The 21,922-nt window shown below is 32.7% G+C and overlaps 1 protein-coding gene across 1 annotated transcript; it reads right to left on the reverse strand.

The window, feature by feature from the left end:
* Positions 1 to 1,616: 1,616 nt before the first annotated feature.
* On the reverse strand, positions 1,617 to 8,731 carry LOC140450500 (uncharacterized). Its single transcript, XM_072544152.1, has 3 exons — positions 8,624 to 8,731; positions 5,484 to 5,751; positions 1,617 to 1,705 (listed from the first exon to the last, which is right to left on the reverse strand). The coding sequence occupies exons 1-3, from the start codon at positions 8,729 to 8,731 to the stop codon at positions 1,659 to 1,661; spliced, it is 423 nt and encodes a 140-aa protein (XP_072400253.1). The 3' UTR covers positions 1,617 to 1,658.
* Positions 8,732 to 21,922: the final 13,191 nt, after the last annotated feature.

The following is a 21,922-nucleotide window of genomic DNA, read 5'->3' on the forward strand; positions in this document are numbered from 1 at the left end:
ATGATTTTCTTGCATAAAAAGTCTTCACAAGGGTCACTTTTTTTTGGCAATCGGGCAAAGTGTCCATCCAGCCAGCAGCAAATGTGTAATAACGTTTACTTAAATTAACCTATTCTAACCAAACTAAATACCCTACAATTCTGGAAATTAAAAAAAGACTACGATGGGAGAGGAAATAGGATTACTTTTTGCACCTAGGGGTCAGTCAGTCAATGTCACTCACAGACAGAAAGTGTAGACCACGGAAAGTATAGGTAAAAAGGTAAAATATTTGGCGATTCAACAGAGGTAACGAGCTAAATACCTATACTAAAGTTTTAAGTTACACATTTTAATAAACTTAAGAATAATTTTATATACCTTGTACATATTTAATGATATCAAATACAGTAGATTGAAAGGGGTTATCCGAAGTATGGTGGTGGAGATCTTTAAAGACACCGAAGTCCAGGTGTTAGTCTGTTGCAATGCGCATAATTACTGGAGAAATAACAGTCCCTTGTCATTTTTATACAACTGGAAGTTGTAAAAGAGGGTCCAGTTGCCGATACCAGCATACCGTTCCAGTTCCAGTCCCGACAAGGTTCCAGGAGGAACCATCTTTTAAGAGGGGGGCAATGTTATGATAAATATGACTCATAAAACTGTAAACATATTATTTCTAATTCTATTCTATTCTAGTAAGTTCGCTGCTTAGCTGAAAAACCTGTCTGCCTTCCATCCTTTTCGAGAGGGTTGCCGTCCGAATTCGAAGGGATTGTCGATTAACGGTATTTTATATTTAAAGAGAGAATTTTATTGAAGACAGTTAGTTCTAGTTTTGAGGTCGAGTTTTTATTTCGAATATAAATGTAAAAATAAATTAGTGAATATTTTAATAAAGACTTTAATAAACTTGTAAGTGTTATAAATGTAGAACCTTTGATAATAAATAAAGACAATAAATTAGATTAATAAAAATACTACAATATCCATAAAATGTATAAGTTACTTTTGGTGTAAACCATGTTTCTGATATAAGAGCAATATCAACATCATAATCTAATAATATTTTTACTAAGCTATGTTTATTGGATACTGCGGAACGTGCATTCCACTGATAAATTTTTAATTGGTTAAGATTAGAATATGTCGTCATCATCAGGTATACTTTCATAACAATTAAATGCAATATTTTTAATAAAATTTACATCGATGGTTGAGAGTTCTTCAAAAGATTTCACTTCACTTAGTACTTTCTGAAATACCGTGAAAAATTCTTTAATAAATTCATCTGACATATCAGATTCAAAATTTTCTCTTGGTGGTATACTAATAGGTTTCTCGGGTCCAAAATTAAATGGGAACATTGGAGGGAGATTTGAATGGGAGATGTGGCTTTTCACTTTCTGTTAACTTACTCGATTTGAGTTAAAGCGTTGTGATTTCGCCTTGTTTGTAAGGTAATAGAAATAGTTGACTGCGATGAAAAAGGTTGTCTAGAACTTTTGATATTAGCCCTTCGTGTAGGCAAAGGGGGAAACTCTTCCTCTAATAAATAAGATAAAGCTTTGTAACGGGTACCTCTTTCGAAGCGACAGACTCAGTAAAACACAGGTTGAAATAAAAATAAATATATTAGTTTCAACGTATATACAAAAATAAAAATAAAATGTATTCTATGTCCCCGTCTGGATCCCGCGAGAGTGAATTCCCTGGTGGACGCCTGTAAAAGAAAAATTATTATTACTAACAAAAAAAATGGAATACGCGAATTCAATCGCACGCAGACTTATACTCTCCTCCACTTCAATCCAGCGGAAGCGTCAAACGCACTCGCAATCGAAATATTCGGTTGTGTAGATCCACGCTATACGGTAACGTTCAATGCACCCACGGGTTCTGCTTCATTGAGGACAGAGTATAATCCTCAGTACGGAAGTCTCTCTGTCTGGGTCGGCTCGCAGGTTCAATACACAAGCAAGGGAGCCTAGAGCGTTAGCCACAAGACTAATTTAATTCTGCCAGTCGCTCGCCTTAAATAGCCGCTCCGGATCCCACCTCTTCGTGTCGTCGTGGAAATGGGTGCGTGATTATCGACACTTCCACGGTTTGAACTGTTGAACGTTCAGTACATCGTTACAGCCTGAAATTTATTGTTAACTTTTAATGTTTAAGCATATGATGTTTTATTTAAATTTCTTGCTTCCGTAAAAGTTCAATTCTCCTCAGCCATTTTCTTCTTTATTTCATTTTGTTTTATATATGTTGGACAAGATTTAGAGATAGATTTATGTGAATTTGTTCTACAATAAATACAACAATTATCCTGTGGATCCCGACATGACTGAGTTTCATCTTTTGTTTTACCACAGTTTATGCAAAGAGCCACTGTGTTACGACACTGCTTCGCTACGTGACCATATTTAAGACACTGGTAACATTGTGTAACACTGAGAATATAAGGTTCAAATGGACAAGATACGGCATTAATGAAGATGTTTGAGGGTAACATATTACCCTCGAATGTAACTATGACTGTTTGTCGAGGGACAAATATTGTTTCTCCATCAGAAATATTTTTTCGTTTAATTCTCCGAATCTCAGTTATAGTTACCGCAGATAGAAAATTTGTAAAAAGATATTGCTCGTCAAAATAAGTATCAACATTCTTAACAACATCCTTTCTCGATAATAAATTATTTGGAATATAAGCAATTAAATTTTCGTTTTTTAATTGATCATTAGCCACTAATTTATTGGCGTCTTTAATTGATTTTAATTGAACCCTAATTCTGTTTTTGCCTACTCTACCAATTCTTACAATATTTTAAATATTTAATTTTTTATGGAAAATATGACCGACTGACATAGGATGTAATTTACCTAGATTTTCATTATTGATATTTTCAATACATACGTAGACACAATCTGAATACAGGTTTGGTTTTTGTAGATTGAAAACCTTACTTTTTTGCTTGATATCTAAAGGTGTGTCCTTATCTTTATCAGTTGTATTTTTACCATCTTGATTGTTGATTGTCGTGGTGTTAAACGTAACCATATCTACGCTTGCTCCTCCATCATCCACTTTTCCACCCTTGTCCAGGGGTGGTTCATCGTCCATTTTTTCAGCTTATCACCCACTAATTAATTTATTTATTGCACTTAATAAAATATTTTATGTTTTATAAAGCCAGATAATTTTATCAAAATATCAAATTTGGTTCGAATCACCTAAAATACTTATTAAGCGATAATTAGATTTTAATGAGAATTCGATAAATGTTAATTATTATAGCAAAGGAGAAGAGTCACTTATTATCATTAACATATTATGATATTATTTTGCAGTTCACGTGCACTACATATATATGTTCAAAGTTATTTGAAACAAATTTTGTTTACTTTCCATAAAAAGATAAAATGTCCACTTAAAAAAGTGGCTACTAGTTTTTATACAAATTACACATCATGATAAACTTTTTATACACTCGTGGTAGCAAGGCGATTGTATAATAAACGATTTTCAGCGACAAACTCATCAGAAAAGAGCAACCACTAAAAAGAAAACTTGTTAAAACTCTAGAGGATGGGAATATTTTATCAAAGCAGGGAGTCCTCCAGCAAAAGCGGTTATATCACAACAACAACACTATATATTGCCAGGAGTAACTTTTTTAGATTAATGAGTTTTTAATTCTGAAAGTTTCAGTTTATATTTTCGAGATAAATATGTTTAACTTTATGACAAAAAAAATGTACAGATATGTAAACAGAGTTGCTACGGCTTTTTTTTATCGCATAAAGCATTACAGCCGCATTTTTCATTTTTCATTCAGTCAGTCTTTTACTTGTCGATGTCCCTCTTCCGTGAAATTATTAATCGCCTGTTTTTTCAAAGCAACTTCGTAATTCGGGATGGAGGCCTAAATTAAAATGTTTAATAATCCTACTGCATCTTAAAAAAAATTACAATATTGTACCGGGTGGTCCAATAAGCCGATCTCTCGGCTATATATCAGAAACTATTCATATTATAACTTTAGGAGAAAAAATTCCTTAGTAAAAGTGGCCAAGAGAAATCGCTGGAAATAACTTTTAAGTTTCTGGGCTAAGCACTAGTGGGCGTAACCTGTAAAGAAAAATTTGAAAACCAGTTTTTTGTGAAATATGCCCAATTATACCAAGTGTTAAATAAGTAAACTAGAAAGAGGCCTAAATTCCGCACAAAGTTGTGCAAGTACTTTTTTTTTATTTTTTTAAATAAAGGGTGGGGGAGAGTGGGAAAGTATTTGTGGATAAATACCTATAACTTTGGTTTGGATCAACCGATTTTAACGAAATTGGTGTCATTAGAAAGAGTGTGGATGATTTAATTTACATTTACTATAAAACAATTGCATTTAGTTTTAATTGTCATGGGTAGAGGGTACTTTCGAATAGAAAAAATTAAAATTTGTTTTTCTTCAAAATGTTTAATAGAAATACCTATTTATTGTAAATTATAATGAAACTGAATTAAATTCGTAACAAAATGGCGTAAACCGTATTTTGATAGCTTTTGTCGAACTCGAGATATAAATAAAAACGCATAAACATAAGTAAGTATAGTATTGACTCACCCTTTATTATAACTTAAAATTAAATATGTGAAAGATTATATAAATCTCTCGATCATTGAAACTTAATGTCCAATTAAATGTTCAAATTGTTTTTCATCGTTGTCCATACAAAAATGTAATCTTTCGCGCGTAGACATAACAGCTGCTTTAATCTCAGATGTTGATATACTATTTATTGCGTTTATAATGCGCTGTTTCATGTCGTCTTGCGTGGTTGGTCGAGTTTGGTACACTAAGTCCTTCAATCTTCACCACAGATAAAAGTCCAGACATTTTAAGTATGGAGATCTAGCTGGCCATGAAAATATACTTCCCCTTCCAATCCATTTATTTGGATAACTTGCATACAAATAATCTCGAACTCATCTGGAAAAGTGCACAGGACACCCGTCATGTTGTAATACCATATCTTTTCTTGTTTGTAAGCAAATATCTTCCAATAAAACAGGCAAATGATTTTCCAGAAAATCCAAATATGTTTCGCCATTTAAAGTTTTATCAAAGAAATATGGACCTACGATCTTTCCATCAACTATACCACACCAAACATTAAGACTCCATTTCATCTACCTTGAACCTACACCTCATGTATCCAGTGCGGATTTTCTTTAGCCCAATATTGCATATTATGCAGATTAACACCACTCGCACTATTAAACGTAGCCTCGTCCATTTCCTCGTAGTCAACAGCAGGGCAATCCCTAGGGCGAGTATAAAACACTCTCATCATATCCAGTTTTTGATTTGTATATTTTACAATATTATTGATCACAGCATCCGAGAAAAATAATTTCCAGCATTCTAATATGGTTTTGGCGCCTTTTGCTTTTGCTTTTACCACAGGTAAGTTCGTAACAATATTACAAGCTTTGGTCTTACCTTTGGGAGTGTGTTTCTTATGTTTCAACCATGGTGTTTTATCTTTGCCATAAAATCTTGAATAACCATCATCTTGGTCGCTTTCTTTCATGGCATTTTCAGGATCACTGCGTAGATCTTGTGTGGACTGCTCAGAATCTGTATTGTGGATACTGTGTTCAGAACGAACATCACTTAAGTCCTTACCAGAATCTAGTGGTTCCACATCGCTGTTTATCTCTTCATACCATTTTAGTAACTGATTTTCTATTTTCTTGTCCATATTAACCTGCAATAAACCAAAATAGCGCTTATAATAACGGATGTTCAACAATCTATAGGTATTTCACTAAAAGTCTTACCTTTTATGATATAATTATAACTTTTCTTAAGTGACCTCTCCGGAAGCAAGTGAATAAAGGAGGGACTAGAAGGGGTAACTACAAATAAAGAAATCAAGAAATACTTTCATAGATTCCCTGGGCAACAAAACACAAGAAGGTTTCTGAACTATTTGAATTTGGACGCCGTTTAAAAGAATCCTCTTTCTGGACGGAAAGAAAGGCTTTTCTTTTCTAAAAAATATTAAAGGGTGAAAATCTGTTTAAGGGAATAATTCTACAACTCCTGGTTTAAAGAGAAACATTACATATTTATTACTACTTATTATAAACAGTTATTACAAATAATATTAACAAAATTTAATAACAAAACTTACAATGGCGCTATTTGTAACGATTTAGCTTAAGATTTTTAGCAAGCTCCAGACGTTAGGAACACTTACAGGAATTTAAATTATTAAAATGAAAATATTTAGATTTTTTAACGGAGCTTACATTGAGGTTAACCTTGCAGCAAAATAATTCAAATTTATGATTATGTACCAATTGTCAAAATAAGGATAAAACCGACTGTCATATGTTGAAATGAAATATCAAATTGAAATATTTTTTAAAATTAATTGCATTTAACTAATATAAACGAGGTAGACCAAGGCGATCCTGGAGAGACGATGTCGACGATGCAATGACCGCCAGAGATTTAACAACTGAAGATTGCTTCGACAGAAAACGCTGGAAATTAGGATGCGAGAAGCGGCGCCAGCTGTAGAAGACTCGCCTGTTATATATACTAATATGACAATTAGCTAATCCATAAAACTTATGGTTTCATTTATTTACAATTTTTTAGTTTGTCATGAAAGAATTTTTTTTTATTAATGAAAAATGTGATGTAAAATTTTGGGATCGGAATTGATCCAGAACACTGCAAACAACACACAAGTGTGTCCCACTCAAACTAGGAGTGGTCTGAAGTGACCATAGAACACAAATATGGACAATTATTGGGAAGTTCGGGCTTCGGATTATCCTGGATGACAACAAACTGCAATCTTCAAAACTCAGCCACTCAATTTCTTCTTAAAACCATGTGGATCTCTTAAATGATTGGAAACGCCGTCTTACAAACCTCTCAGATAAAGCATAGCACGAATAATCGGTGATTAACTCAACAAAAACTGTCAGATCGCATTTTGAGTACAGATTCACCTTTTTAAATTAACCCTACAGCAGGCGCGCCGACTACCGTTTCATAACCGGGCGCGCTGTGTATTTTGTCACCAAAACACATTTTAGTTGATTTTTCCAAATTTAGTGCATTTTAACAAAATGACAACCACGATTTACAAAAATAGTTTATTGTTACATAAAATAATAAACATAAAACATGTACCTACGGGTTACTTCACTCGATTTCTTCTGATTGCTGCCGTTCATTGTTCTTACATTTTACGCAGGTAAAAGTAAAGTTCGTGTAACCTTCTGGCTAAGGTCTAGTGTTAGGGTTTTCAGGTCGCGCAAGCGCCCCTAACATGACCTAACGACTACTTTCGTAGCCGGGACCGATGGCTTTACGTGCCCTCCGAAGCACGGTGGCAGCTCAGTTAAATTAGAAATTTTTAAATTTTTGTCGGTGCCGGGATTCGAACCCAGGCCCTCCAGCTTGTTAAGCCAGTAACATAGCCACTGAGCTACGGCTGCCACTTTACGCAGCTAATTGTGGTTTCTGAATGCATTTTACATACAAATATTCTACATAGACCACATCTAACTGTTGTGCTGGAATTTTTTGAGCCTGGACATATTGCACAACGTCCATGTTTTCTAGAGCTTTGCACTTCTGTTCTAGTAGGTTCTTCACATGATTTATATTTCATTAGAAAACCTTGAATATCCTGAGGAAGATATCGTATTGTCGCTCTTTCTGAAAGATGTACTTTCATTAAACTCAAGCTTAAATTCTTTAGAAAAATTCGGCGACATATTTTGGGATTTATTTTATTGGCACAAAACAACACCTACGCGTTGATACCCGCCATACCCATTAGAGAAAAAAATATAATTAGTGGCCATCTTCTGGTTATTCTTTTTACAGAATATGATGCACACATTTGGTCAATAGTATCCACACCGCCTTTTGTGGCATTATAATCTAGAATAATTTCTGGTTTTTTAGTTTCCACTTCTACGGTGGCAGTGTCATGTATCGTGGATAAAAGTATGACCGACTTACTTTTTTTTGGAACAAATAAAACCAAAGTGACATTTTTCTGGAATCCAAAGAGTGACGTTCCCACTTCTTTTTGTTTTTGGGGTAAAAATTCAATAAGTATTGTTGTTTTTTCTCAAAGTGCCAATTGTAGTTATTTTATTTTCCAAAAGGGAAATAGCTAAAGGATAAATGGTATACCAATTATCGGTTGTCAAATTGCGATTTGAACCTTTTATATAATCAATAAGCCTATCTACAATATCACTGGGAGAGTTTGATACAGCATAAGGCCCCTCAGGTTGCCGTCCACAATAAACCTCTAAATTTCCAACAAAGTAAGTTTGTGCATCGCCCAAAATGAACAGCTTGATACCGTATTTTGCTGGTTTATTTGGTAAATAATGGATGAAACTACAACGTCCTCTGAGTTTTTCGTCTATTGTAACAAATTCACCAAGATTATAGGAATTTTTACAGTTACTAACAAATGCGTCCAATATTTTTCTAATTGGTGCAAGTTTGTCATATATTTTCCGTTCATTTCTTGTGGTTTTGTCATCAAAGCGCATTGAACGTAACAAAAATAAAAATCTTTTGTAACTCATTACGGCTCTAAGAATTTCTATACCTTTTCCATCAGATGTCCAAAGTTCAAGTGCGTTAGTATGGTTAGCCTTTTTAGTGCCTAGGGGGTAAAGCACTCCCAGTAACGCCATTATTTCACTTTTTGAAGTATGTTTCATATCTCGTTCTCTTTTATATTGAACAGATTCTTTTTTACTATCAATGTACAAATTAGTAAATTGTACGATGTTCTCTAATATATCAGAATCTATAATTTTTTCAAAAGCTGAAAGTTCTGAGGTCACTTTTGAAGCCACTGCCTTTGGTCCTAGAAGTATTTTGATAATATTTTTCTTTTTAATTTTTGTTTGCGACGACAGCGGAGTCTTACGCCATGCAGTTTTTTTATCTTTACCTTGAAAATATTCGAAAGCAGTCGTACTTACTGCAGTATTATCCTCGAAGTTACTGGCTCTGTCGTGGTCATTCTGTTCTTGTTCAGATTCAGAATTGCGGTCATCATGGTGTATTATTTCTTCATCTGTCTCAGATTCATCGGAATATTCTATTTCACTAGTTTCTGTTTCTGGGTCTTCATTAAGAATCTTATATAACTATCAGCCTCAGTTAAAAACTTCTTTCTATCCCTGCAAAAATAAAAAAAAAGTAACACACAAATAATATAACAATGCAACTAAATTCTTACATGATATTCTCTCAGCGTAGCCGTTATATTCTTTCTCAATTATGTTACAATATCCTGTTCAACCTAAAATAAAGTAAAACTAAAGTTAATTTGACTTTAATTTCGAATTACATCTTTTTATAAAGTAAAATAATTAATGGATAAAATACTTACACTAGAAGGCGCGCCGTGTATTATGTATACAAAACCGTCACACTCTCGTATTTCTAATAATCCTCACAAAACTCAGCTGCAAAAAAAAATATTACTCAACTATTCGAACGTCAGATCTCTACTGGACGAATAGACGCGACGATATCGCCAGATTGACGACACTTCTATTTTTAGACGACTTTTCTATTGGACGTGTACAAAATACACGGGCGCACCCGCTCGAGGGTTAAAATAATTTGCCGTCTTTGAAGACTACACCCGAAAGCTATCTCGTCCAAATCTAAATTCCAACCTAACTGTTTTTCTTCCTCTCGGCTTAATTGACCTTTATAACATCTCCCGACCAGTTTTCGCTGCCGGCTGATCGGAATTTTTTCTAATGACTCTTTTTATACGAATATGGACCTTAAAAGTTCTGGGATTTGAAAATGTTATCTACGCAGTTAAAATTTCTTTTAGATGTGTCGCAAAAACACTTTTTATAAACAAACTTTAAGGAATTTTTATACATAACAGCCAGGGGCATATCAAATAAATCTTGTGCATTAAATATTCGATAGTTATAACGAAATTATTAATGCTACAAGATAAAATTGAAAAATACGTTTGGTAAAAGGCTGTCTTGTCGTAGGCTTTTATTAATAATAAACTGCCCGAGGCATCACCTTCTATAATAACTTTAATTTTAAAAGCTCTAGATTTGTGTAGCTTAAGATCTCTAAAATAACATATCAAAGTTTTACTTTCATAATATATTAACTATAGGTTATTTTTGCAATTTAAGTATAGTACAATTTGAAATAGCTGATATAATTTCAGAATTAAAACCAATGAAAATTGCAATAAGAAAATTACGACAAATGTATTCCACGTAGAATACCCTGAGAAAATATTTATAAGTAATTTTCATAATGTACCTATTCAATGGAATTCTCCGACTCTCGGCACAAGCAATTTAAAGCAGCTGGACTATTTTTAATAGTAAAAGTAAAGAAAATTTCAATATGAAAATTTCGAGAAAAAATATTAACAGTAGAATGAATAATTAATGAGAAAAAATTTCTAATTAGGGAAATATCAGAAGAGTGAACATCTATTTTAAATTTCAAATTATTTGTTCACATTTTTACATATTGTAAAATTTAATTAATAATAATTATTGAATAATAAATATAGGGCTTTCATACGTAAAAAATATAAACATTATCAATACAGCCTAGTAAATAATAAACAAAAAACAATTTACATTTTTTTTAATAGAAAATATTTAATTTATAAATATTAAAATAAAATAAGGAATTTTATTCAATTTATAATTTTTTCTTTACAAATGAACTAAATAGGAGAATAGAGTAGAGTAGAGTAGAGTAGAGTAGAGTAGAGTAGAGTATTTATTTAACTACATAACAATACAAATATTGTTTGTAGCAAGTCAAAAAGAACATACATAGTATTAACAAAACGAATATAAAACGTAACTTAAATAATATATACAAACAAGAACTATATAATAAACAGAAAAACATTTATGGCAAAGTTACGGTAAGCAGTTCAGTCGATGTTCTGCAATGAGTCATATACTCTTCTGAGCAGTAAAAACAATGTTTTAGAAGATATTTTTTTATAACTTTATCGAAACTATTACAGCTTAGCTGTTTTATACTTTTTGGTAAAATATTGTAATAATTATAATTAAGACTATTTTTTTCTGAAAGACTTAATCTACAGCGATTTGTTCGTAGGTAGTGACAGTTTCGCGTATTGTGAACATGGACATCAGACTGCTTTATTAAATGAGCACGTTTTCTGTAAATTTCAGTTAAAACTTGAAATATCAACAGAGTAGGTAGCGGCATAATTTTGAATTTGATAAATAAAGGTCGGCAGTGTTCTAGATAACTAACCCCTGCTAAAATCCTGATAGCTTTCTTTTGCATTCTAAAAATTTGAAGTGCATTTGTCGAATTGCCCCATAAATTTACACCATAGTTTAGATGAGAGTGAAATAAGGAAAAATATGTCATTTTTAATGTTTCAAAGTTGACAACCCTTGCTAATTGGCGAATAACAAATAATGAACTTGATAGTTTTTTCTTAAGTTGTGAGATATGAGCCGACCAGTTAAGTCGATTATCTATGGTTATTCCCAATAGTTTAACAGTCTCTTTGTTAACTAGATCATTGTGTAAATTACTTGCAGATATAACCAAATTTTGCGTTTTATCAGAATTAAGTTTTAGTTTGTTTGCAGCAAACCATGAGCTAGATTTAGTAGAAACTTCCTCATGAGACATTTTTAAATCATCATTATTTTTTCCTGATATAACGTATGTCGTATCATCTGCGAATTGTATGGTTTTGTGCGGAGATATGAATTTAGGCAGATCGTTGACATAAATAATAAACAAAAGAGGTCCTAAGACCGAACCTTGTGGGACTCCATGTTTTACGGATAGAAAATCGGAGAGATGACCTTTAGACACTACCGCCTGGTGTCTGCCACATAGATAAGAAGTTATAAGCTTAAGAGAGATACCTCTGATTCCATAGTAATTAAATTTGTGAAGCAAAATGTCGTGTGAAACGCAATCAAAAGCCTTCGACAAGTCGCAAAGAGAAATTGCTATGCGATTGCCGCGTTCAAGCCCCTCAATCACCTCGATCACAACATTAAATACCGCGTTCGTAGTAGAACGAGCACTTTTGAATCCATATTGTGAGTTGCTAAAGTAATTATTTGACTCAAAATAGGAAAAAAATTGTTGTTTCATAACTTTTTCAATCACTTTCCCAAAGGTAGAAACAATGCTTATGGGTCTGTAATTGTCAGTTTTTGAGGAATTACCTTTTTTGTAGATTGGTAGTACTTTTGAGTATTTTAGTATTTCTGGAAATACTCCAGTTGATAGAATTAAATTAATAAGATGAGTGAAAGGTGTTAAAATTATTTGGTAAGTTTCTTTTAAAATTTTGCTATTAATTTCGTGAACGTCCCTACAATTAGAATTACTAAGAGACTTTATTATTTGAGAGACCTCTTCTTCCAGAACGGGACGGAAAAAAAGGACTTGCTCGGAGAAGGATAATTTCTGTAATTGACGAGGACATCGACGTTAATATTGGGAAGAGATGTAATTATATTCTCTGCAATTGTAGTAACAAATTGATTCATTTCGTCTGGAGGTAGATCAGGTTGTACCGAACTGGATCTTGTGTAGTTTCTTTCGAAATTTACTATTTTCCAGCAGTCTTTAGGTTTATTATTGGAATTAGTAATAAAATTACAGTAAGCTGACTTTTTAGAAATTTTTAATTGCCGATTATATTCAACTTTTTGTTGTTTATATACTTTGAACAAATCGTGATTCTTAGTGGCATCTGCAATGTGTTTAACAAGAGAAAGGTTGGATCTGTAAGACCTTAATTCATTATTAAACCATTGCACAGGTGTTTTTTCAGCCATTTGTCGTACTTTTTTTAGTGGAAAATTCTTTAATATTAAATTGTTATAAGTTTCGGTAAGAAAGACTGTTAAAAAATCAGGATCATTATTAATATCATAGAAAAAGTCCATATTTGTACTAGCTAGCGCACGTTTAAGCTTCTGTAAACCAGAAGAAGTAATAAACCGCTGAAATGTTTGATAAGTGTCAACAACTTTATGCTTAGAGTCAATAAATAAAAACTGAGCTCGATGGTCAGAAAAACAAGGTTCAAATACGCCCACTCTGTAGATAGTTTCAGAAAAATTTGTCATAATGTTGTCGATGCAACTACTGGACTGGGATGTGATTCTAGTATAATCGTTTATAGTTGTTTTTAAACCAAAAGATGTTAATAGATTTTGAATATTAAAAAAAGGTTCAGATTCAAGTTTAAAATTTATATTAAAATCACCAAGTATGATAAGTTTGTCTGCTTTACTAAGCAAGGATGTTATGACATTTTCAAAATTCACCAAAAATAAGTCAAAGTCACCCTTACCCGATCCGTATACAGTTAAAATATTGGTTTTTATTGAAGGTACATAAGTTGCACAAAACTCAGAACTTTCCTTGCTTGCTTGCTTGCAGAGAAGGATAATATGAGACAAGATTATATTACATAATTACGATTTTCAGTCTAAAAGCAATTCATCGTTCTGCACAGGGGCTCCTGGTACCTATAAATTTATTTAGGTCCCTCAAAGTATATTAAAATACATCATAGTATATCAGAGTATACCAACGAATACGACCTACCTGATGGATATTTTTACAAATAGCACGACATATATGATTTTTTATTTGGCAATCAAGAACTGAATGACCCGCTATTTCCCGCGAAGTTTGCTAATCCCTGTCAGAACTACGCATCATTTTAAATTGTTCGAGCAAATTCGATCAATCAAAAAAAGCTCTAGATGAAAATTTAAAACGCAATTAGAATAAAGGAAAAATGTAAGTTTATTGGATCGCTACAGGTTGCCAACTAACTTTTAAATAAATCAATCGTATATCTGTATACGTATACAGATTACGACATTGTTTTATTGAGCATACAACACAATGGCAATCGCTGTGACATGTTACATGTTTCCACCTCTATATTCATTTCACAGTAGGTACGAATTGTCGTAATTGTCACATTGACATTAAAAATTTCAAATGAAGTTCTGAAAGAATAAACAAATAATTAATAAAATGCATATTACGTTGTATACCGTCAAAGTAAAAGTGCAACTTGTAACATGGTAGTTTCATGGTCATTCGAGACGTGAAGTAATTGATTTATTTATTGTTGCCTTCGAAAATAGACCCTCACCAAGTATTACAACAGTTAAAAATACCATTAAACATTTTCAAACTTCGGGATGTGTAAACAGTTGTAAAAAGTGTCATGAAGGTAATGTACCACGTGTTAGACCTGTCGATGAGGAGCGTCAAAACAGGGATATTGATATTTGTGCTCTTGTGAAAGCTAGTAAACCCTGAAATAGTGTACAAATTGCTAGGGAAGTTAACGTGAATACTCGAAATGTCCAGCGAGTTCTCAAGAGGAATGTGTATCACTGTTTTAAGATATAACCAACACAAGAACTGTTTCCGAAAGATTACTTTAGGCGGATGGAGTTTTGTGAATTTATGTTAGATAAACAGAATTAAAAATGTACACTTTTTAAAAATATTTTATTTTCTGACGTATCTTCATTTTCATTACATATAAAACACAATTCATCCGTTGCAAGGTATTATTCTCGGAAAAATAGGCACCTCAGTGTTGCAGTGTGAACGCAGCATCCGCAAAACTTAAATGTTTGGACTGGGATGTTAGACGTCCATATTGTCGGTCCATTTTTTGTCGATGGAAACCTAAACGGGCTCAAATATTTACAACTTCTACTGAATAAGATCATTCCGGCAGTTCGACGCCTTCCCGTTAATTTTCAGGAGGTTTATTTCCAACTGGATGGGTGTTTGGCTCACAACTCTAGAGCAACTATTGACTTCCTCAATCACCGTTCTCTGATCGACTGATAAGTACACGTGGTACAATTAAATGGCCCACTAGATCCTGTAACTTAGCGCCTAAGGATTTATTTCTTTGGGGTTTTTTCAAAGAAAACATTTATAGTCATCAGTTTGAAATGGCCATAAACCTAGTCAAATTAAGGGCAAAAATACTTCATTTCTCTGCAAGCATTATACCAGCCCTACTCCAAAATATGAGGAGAAATCTGTATGACAGATTTGGTTACTGTTCAGCACAAGAATGTGGAATATTTGAGCTCTTAATTCATTAATCTGCTTTCCTAATTTTTATTTTTTGTTAGGTACATTCTACGGTTTGTAGGTTCTTAATTAGGTAGTATTATTTAAGTTTGGAAGAATTTTGTTTTTTTTTTATTTAAAAGTACAAACGATTCTTATTCTCATTTTTTTTCTTCTTTCTTGTGTTATTGTTGTAAGCTTTGCCTATAAAATTTGTACAATTTTCAATGACAATAAAACATATTACTTATTTACTTACTTATTTATTTGTACTGCTATTAAGGCTAAAAAATATCCAAGAAATTAGTTTTAGAGCATTATAATAAATATGCTCTAGAGATGAGATTGCAATAAATAAATGTTAATTTCTATGGTCAACAAAACAATATCGTTATCTGTATATAATTAATTTGTAACTTTAAAAACTAAGTCACTCTCTCTCTGTCTCTCTCTGTTCCCCTCTCAATAACAAATAAACCGTACATTCAGCGTCAAAAGTCGAATAAAGCTGAACAATATTATAAAAAATATCGTTGTCTATACAACTATATGCAAATCATCACTACAACTCAGGCAGGGACAGTGGAAAACATTTACTAAAATACAAATTACCTCTAATCCATTCCACGGACTCAGGAGCACCTTTTTTGACCTCTCTTACACATACCTGAACCGTCCGTTTCGAAAAGGTCTTCCTATCTAAACATATAAACTGTTTCAAATTTTAATCAAGTACACAACCCCAGAGGTGGTGCAGACCGCAATGTATTTTAAAGTATTTCGCATAGGTTAGCACGAGTACATCTAAGTAGAGCTGGTATGGAAGGAAATTAGTAGTAAGGTAATTAGTACAGTTCATCGAGTATTAAAAAAAATTCGTTTGGTGTTTGGTTTTTAGAAAAATATGTCAAGTAGACCAGGGCAGATCTATTTTAAGGTGGATGTGGATGTGAGAGGTGCCATTCGGATTTTTACAGAAAAAGTTGTGTGATAACTTCAATAATAATAATTAACATATTCTCCCCCCTTAGTAGGTCGGGAATATTGCTAAAAAAATTAAAATAACTAAAAATGAATAAAAACATCGCCTTTTTTCTACTTTCCTTGCTTTTGAATTTAAATTAAAACAAATTATGTTGGAGCAAAGTTCTAATGAAATAAAATACCAATAATTAAATTTTCTATAAGATATGACTAGTTAAAAATGTTTTAATTCATTAACCTTGCAGCAAAATAGCAGTAAATACAAAATAAATGGTGGAAAACAAGCCTGTTCCTATTCAGTGTTTTTTAAACACTTAAATTGCACTTAGAACACGTAATTCAACTAGAAAATCTTTTTAATATAATAAGTCAGTCCACGTAATTTCATTAAAATCTATATCATTGATTTTGCATAATAAATTTGCAATCTAAATTAAAAAAAGAGGTTAGTCTTTGTATGTGGGTATATTTTATTTTATAAAAACCCTTAAAAGGGCAACATTACAAGCACGAACGTTTTCGGAACAACTGTTCCATCATCAGGTTAAAATACCTAAAATAAGTATAAACCATTTAATTACAGCAAACGTGGTTTAAAATTTTGACTAAGGTTAAAAAACAATAAAATGGTTATACTGACAGGTTACCATGCCTGAGCCACCAAAATATTTGGGTAAAAACCCTTTAAAATGTAATGTGTTACCAAAGATTGTACATGTTGTTAATTATATTATATGATGTTTAATATTTTAATTAGATTTTACTTCAGGTAACATACACCCATGCTTAAGTAAGTTCCAGTGTCCGGAGAGTAAACCTCTTCAAACGGACTACGGTTGGCAACTGATTGATAAAATACCAATGAATGGTGTCAAAAACAAAATGTCAATGAACCATGAAACAGTGTTAGTTAAACATTATATTACTACAGCCAAAAGATTAAAAAACTTTGATGATGTTAAAATGATAACAGCAATCCAGGTGTTGGGATTTAAAAATTTTTCTATAATTATTTAATATTGGATATAAAATGTAAATTACTGGTGTTGTTTGAGTGCATGTTTAAGAGGATGACGTATGCATTAGGCAGCTTATGTTACTCTTTATCGTATGGAGTGTGGTCTAAAAGGTGTAATTTGTGAAGAATTAGCTGAAATATATGGAAATGTCCTTTTATGTTGCTTACATCTAGGACAAGGAAAAATAAATAGTATATATTTGTAGCTAATGTAAGACTTCATATGTAGATGAAATTGTTTAATACTGCTTGTATCGTAAAAATTTTTAATATAAGTGAGTCCAATAGATTGAAAAAAGGGATTGAAAATCTTCCGGCTGAAGGAATTAAAGTTATAATATATGTGATTAAATTTTAAAAATTTTTTTGGAAAGACTGAGATCCTCAGAGACTTGGCAGGAATAAAAGTAAATGAAATGACTAAAGAATAAAGGAGAGTGGGTCAAAGGGAAATGAATGAGTTAATCAACAAAATTAGAGATGATAGAGGTCCTTCATGCTTAAAGCATCTAGCACCCTGAACAAAATATATGTTGGTTATATTAAATTCGACACATAAAAGCTTGAAATTTTATCTGTGAGTATGGTGTACTAAGTTGTTGACTAAGAGAGGGGGAGCAATGGTTGATTAAGGGTTTAGGTAAAGTGGGAGAGAGTGTATTCTGATGAATTGCTGGATTGTGTTTAAATGTTTACTGAGTTTAGAACTAATGAGTGGATGGTAGATATATGAAAAGACAGAGAACTAGCAAAAGAAAAAAGAATGGACAGGAATAAGATGTAAACGTGAAGATTGTGAAATAAAGAAATAGTGAGGTATAAAAGATATGATGTTAACAATAGGGGGCTGAAAAAATTTTTTTTTTTTTTTTTTGGAGGGAGTGTTTTGACAGTAGTGTAGAGAGAATGGTTGTTTTAAAAAGCAACGATTGTTGAGAAGGATTAAGGTGTTGATGTTTATAGAGGAAGGTCAGATAAAGAAGATGGGGTAAATTTGAGAAGTGTGGGTTATGAGAAGAGTTGTCGGTGTAAGGGTTGAAAGTCACGGTTGAAAGATACATGGCGATTAACGCAGTTGGGGCTTCTTTGCTTTTCCTTGACTATTTCCAAGTCTTCATATAGATCTAATTTTAGAAAATTTTTTTGGGGTATATTATGTAACAAAGAGACGTCTTCTGGTATGTTTAGGGTATGTTTGTGTTGTGCAAGATGTTGTGAGAAGGTTGAAGTGTTCTCTTTTTTAGTGTGTTCTAGGGAACGGGAAGTTAGTGATCTACAGGTTCTACCTATATATGTAGCATCACAATCAGAGCACTGTAATTTGTAAACACCACTACGATCCATGTAGTTGATGCAATCTTTTGAATTGGTTAAACATTGTCCTAGATTGTTCAGGACTTTAAAAGAAATGTGGGTATTCTCAACAGATCTTTTTAGGATATATCTGATATCTCCAGAAAGACGTTCTTGAAGGTAAGGTAAGGAAGCATAATGAGGTTTAATGGTCAAGTCTCTGGGGAACGCAGCCTCTCTCAATAGTTTGAGTTGTCTCTTATTAATAAGTTTGGTAATGAGGTTGGGGTCATACCCATTGTTGGATGCTATTTGTTTTAGAATATTGAGTTCTGTTTGGTAGTTAGATTGTGATAGTGGGATAGTTTCTAGGCGGTGAATATAACTATGGAAGGCTGCATATTTATGTGACATTGGGTGGTTGGAAGATAAAGGTATGATATGGTCGGTTTGTGTAGGTTTCCTATAGATACTCAAATCGAAATGGTCGTTTAATCTGGTAATAGTAAGGTCGAGGAAATTGATTGATTGAGATGACACTAGTTCCATGGTGAACTTTATGTTTGGGTGGATTTGATTTATTTTGGAGAGTAATAGATCAGCTGAATTCGAGTTACCTGATATGAAGACTAAACAGTCATCAACATATCGAAACCAATGGAGAATTTCAGGATTTTTCATAATGTGTGTGGATTCTAAGTGATCCATAAATATATCAGCTAGGAGAGGGGAAAGACAACTACCCATGGCTAAGCCATCAGGTTGTCTGTAAAATTTACTATTGAAAACAAAAAAGTCTTGAGCTAGACAAGTTTGTAATAATTGAATAATTGAGTTAGTGGTAGACATGGTGATAGAATTTGCTCGTAGAAGAGAGTGGACTAGATTAATAGTTTCTTGTTTGGGGACTGAAGTAAACAAATTGCTGACATCAAATGAAAGCATTGTGATGTTGGGATGAAGATTTATTTGTTGGAGATTGTTGACTAGATGAATTGTATTTTTGACTGAAAAGCGAGGGGTGAAGTTCGTCATATTGTTAATGAGATTCAATATGAATTTTGACAGGATAGAGACTGGAGTGTTTATAAAACTAACAACAGGACGAATGGGAATTCCCTCTTTGTGTATCTTAGGTAAACCGTACAATCTGGGTGTTAATGGGTTGCTAGGTATTTTATAATATGGAGCATCGTGTTCTGACAGAAATTCTGTGAAAAGTTTATTGGTAGCTTTGATTTTATTAATGAACTTTTTTGTTGGATCTTCGGGGAGTGGAGTAAAATTGTTATCTGAAAGAAATGTAGTGACCTTGTCGTTATATAACTTCTGATCAAGAATGACTAGACAATTGCCTTTGTCTGCTTTACTAATGATTAAATTATGGGATTTAATTTTGTTTTGAATAGACTTGAGGATATGGAGTTGGTCTTTCTGTTTTTTGTATGAAAATTGTGGAAAAGGAACATTGAATGAGTAATTTTGAGAAGTAGAAGGTAGGTTGATGGATGATGAGTTGTAGGATGTGTTAGATGTAGTGTTGGTAGTAGAGATATTGAAGGAAGTAGAAGTTGATGGAAAATTTTTGTTTTTGAATTTAAAGATGGTTTTGTAGCAGGAGTTTCTAATTGAAGTTTTTTGGTTTAGAGGGACTGAGAGATTCTGTATGATAACATCTAGCTCAATGGAGAGACTCTGAAGGTCCTTTTCAGAAACCTTCCTCGGAATTGAGTATTTGAGACCTAGATTCAATAAGTCGAGTTCATTTTTATCAAAAGTTACGGAGGATAGATTTTTGAGCCTAGGGTGAAATTGAAAATTAGAAAATTTAGTTTTGTTCTTATTACTGTTATTATTTTGTGAATTAGATGCATTATTAATGAGTTTATTGAGTTTAGATTTAAGTTTACTGAATTTAATTTACTCTCCGGACACTGGAACTCACTTAAGCATGGGTGTATGTTACCTGAAGTAAAATCTAATTAAAATATTAAACATCATATAATATAATTAACAACATGTACAATCTTTGGTAACACATTACATTTTAAAGGGTTTTTACCCAAATATTTTGGTGGCTCAGGCATGGTAACCTGTAAGTATAACCATTTTATTGTTTTTTAACCTTAGTCAAAATTTTAAACCACGTTTGCTGTAATTAAATGGTTTATACTTATTTTAGGTATTTTAACCTGATGATGGAACAGTTGTTCCGAAAACGTTCGTGCTTGTAATGTTGCCCTTTTAAGGGTTTTTATAAAATAAAATATACCCACATACAAAGACTAACCTCTTTTGTTATACGTGGTATACAGCCAGCTACAGGAATTATTTTCCTTGTGGATTTTATTTAAATTAAAAAAGATTTAAATTTTTTATAATCTTTCACAACAAAAACTAAACCCTAAACTATAGAAATTTGCCAATTTTTTAACATATAAAACTTGCTTTCTGATCATACGATTACCTTTTTTTTATAGTTGAAATGAGTTTACAAAAGGTAAATGAATTACAATCTTCTTTTTAATTAAGCTTATCCAAACACTTCAAAACTTTGCACAATTTAAACCTCCTTCGGTTTCGTTCCATAAATAACAAAAACCACTATGGAAACAAGTACTTCTTATGATTCTGAAAAACCTTTTCAGCTCCATGCGTTCTGATTCGAAAGGGTTAGAAGGTTTTTTTGTTTGATTGGAATTAAAATATTTGTCACTCCTTTTAAAAGCAGTCCATTTTTTTATTTTTTTAATTTAAAACAGTCCATTTTCCAATCTCAAACGTATTCAAAAACTGTGTTCTGTAGACTTTAATTGGCTCATCATCCTTTTTTAAATTATAAAATAGAAGGTGAAGTGCGTATGTAGAATCTGTTTTTCTGTTATTGAAAGCCCTTTCATGTTCCGCTATACGTTTGTTTAAAGTTCTACCAGTTTGACCGATGTAAGTTTTTGGGCAGTCGCCACATTTAAGTTTGTATACACCAGTGTGTACGTGCTTTTTATTTTGGATCTTGTTGTTTTTAATATATTTGCCTAAGTTGTTGTTTGTTCTAAAAGTTGGTGTCATTCCTTTCTTTTTTATGTGTTTGGCTATTTTTGTTAATATTTTTTCTCTGGTAGTGGAAATATCAATTTCGGGGCTTTCTTGTGTAGTTTTTGTTTTAAAACTTTATTAATTGTTTGTTCGTTGTACCCACTGTTTACTGCTATTTGCTTCTTCTTCTTATGGTGCCTATCCGTTACGGATATTGGACACTAGCATGGCTATTCTGACTTTGTTGACTGCTGCCCTAAAAAGTCCGGTAGTGGTTAAGTTAAACCATTTTCGCAGGCTATGCAGCCAGGATATTCTTCTTCGTCCTGGACCTCTTTTCCCATGCATTTTACCTTAAAGTATGGTCCGAAATAGGTCATATCGTTGTTCATTGCGTATTATA

This window comes from Diabrotica undecimpunctata, chromosome 9 (assembly GCF_040954645.1).
Source record: "Diabrotica undecimpunctata isolate CICGRU chromosome 9, icDiaUnde3, whole genome shotgun sequence".
NCBI lineage: Eukaryota > Metazoa > Arthropoda > Insecta > Coleoptera > Chrysomelidae > Diabrotica > Diabrotica undecimpunctata.

Excerpts from the sequence above, each read along its gene's own strand:
- LOC140450500 (XM_072544152.1), bottom strand. The coding sequence starts at position 8,731 with ATGGCGTTACTGGGAGTGCTTTACCCCCTAGGCACTAAAAAGGCTAAC. Across the intron at positions 5,752-8,623 it reads GTATAGAAATTCTTAGAGCC|GTTAATATGGACAAGAAAAT; the intron begins GTAATGAGTTAC and ends GGTTTATTGCAG. Across the intron at positions 1,706-5,483 it reads TAAGAAACACACTCCCAAAG|GCGTCCACCAGGGAATTCAC; the intron begins GTAAGACCAAAG and ends TTTCTTTTACAG.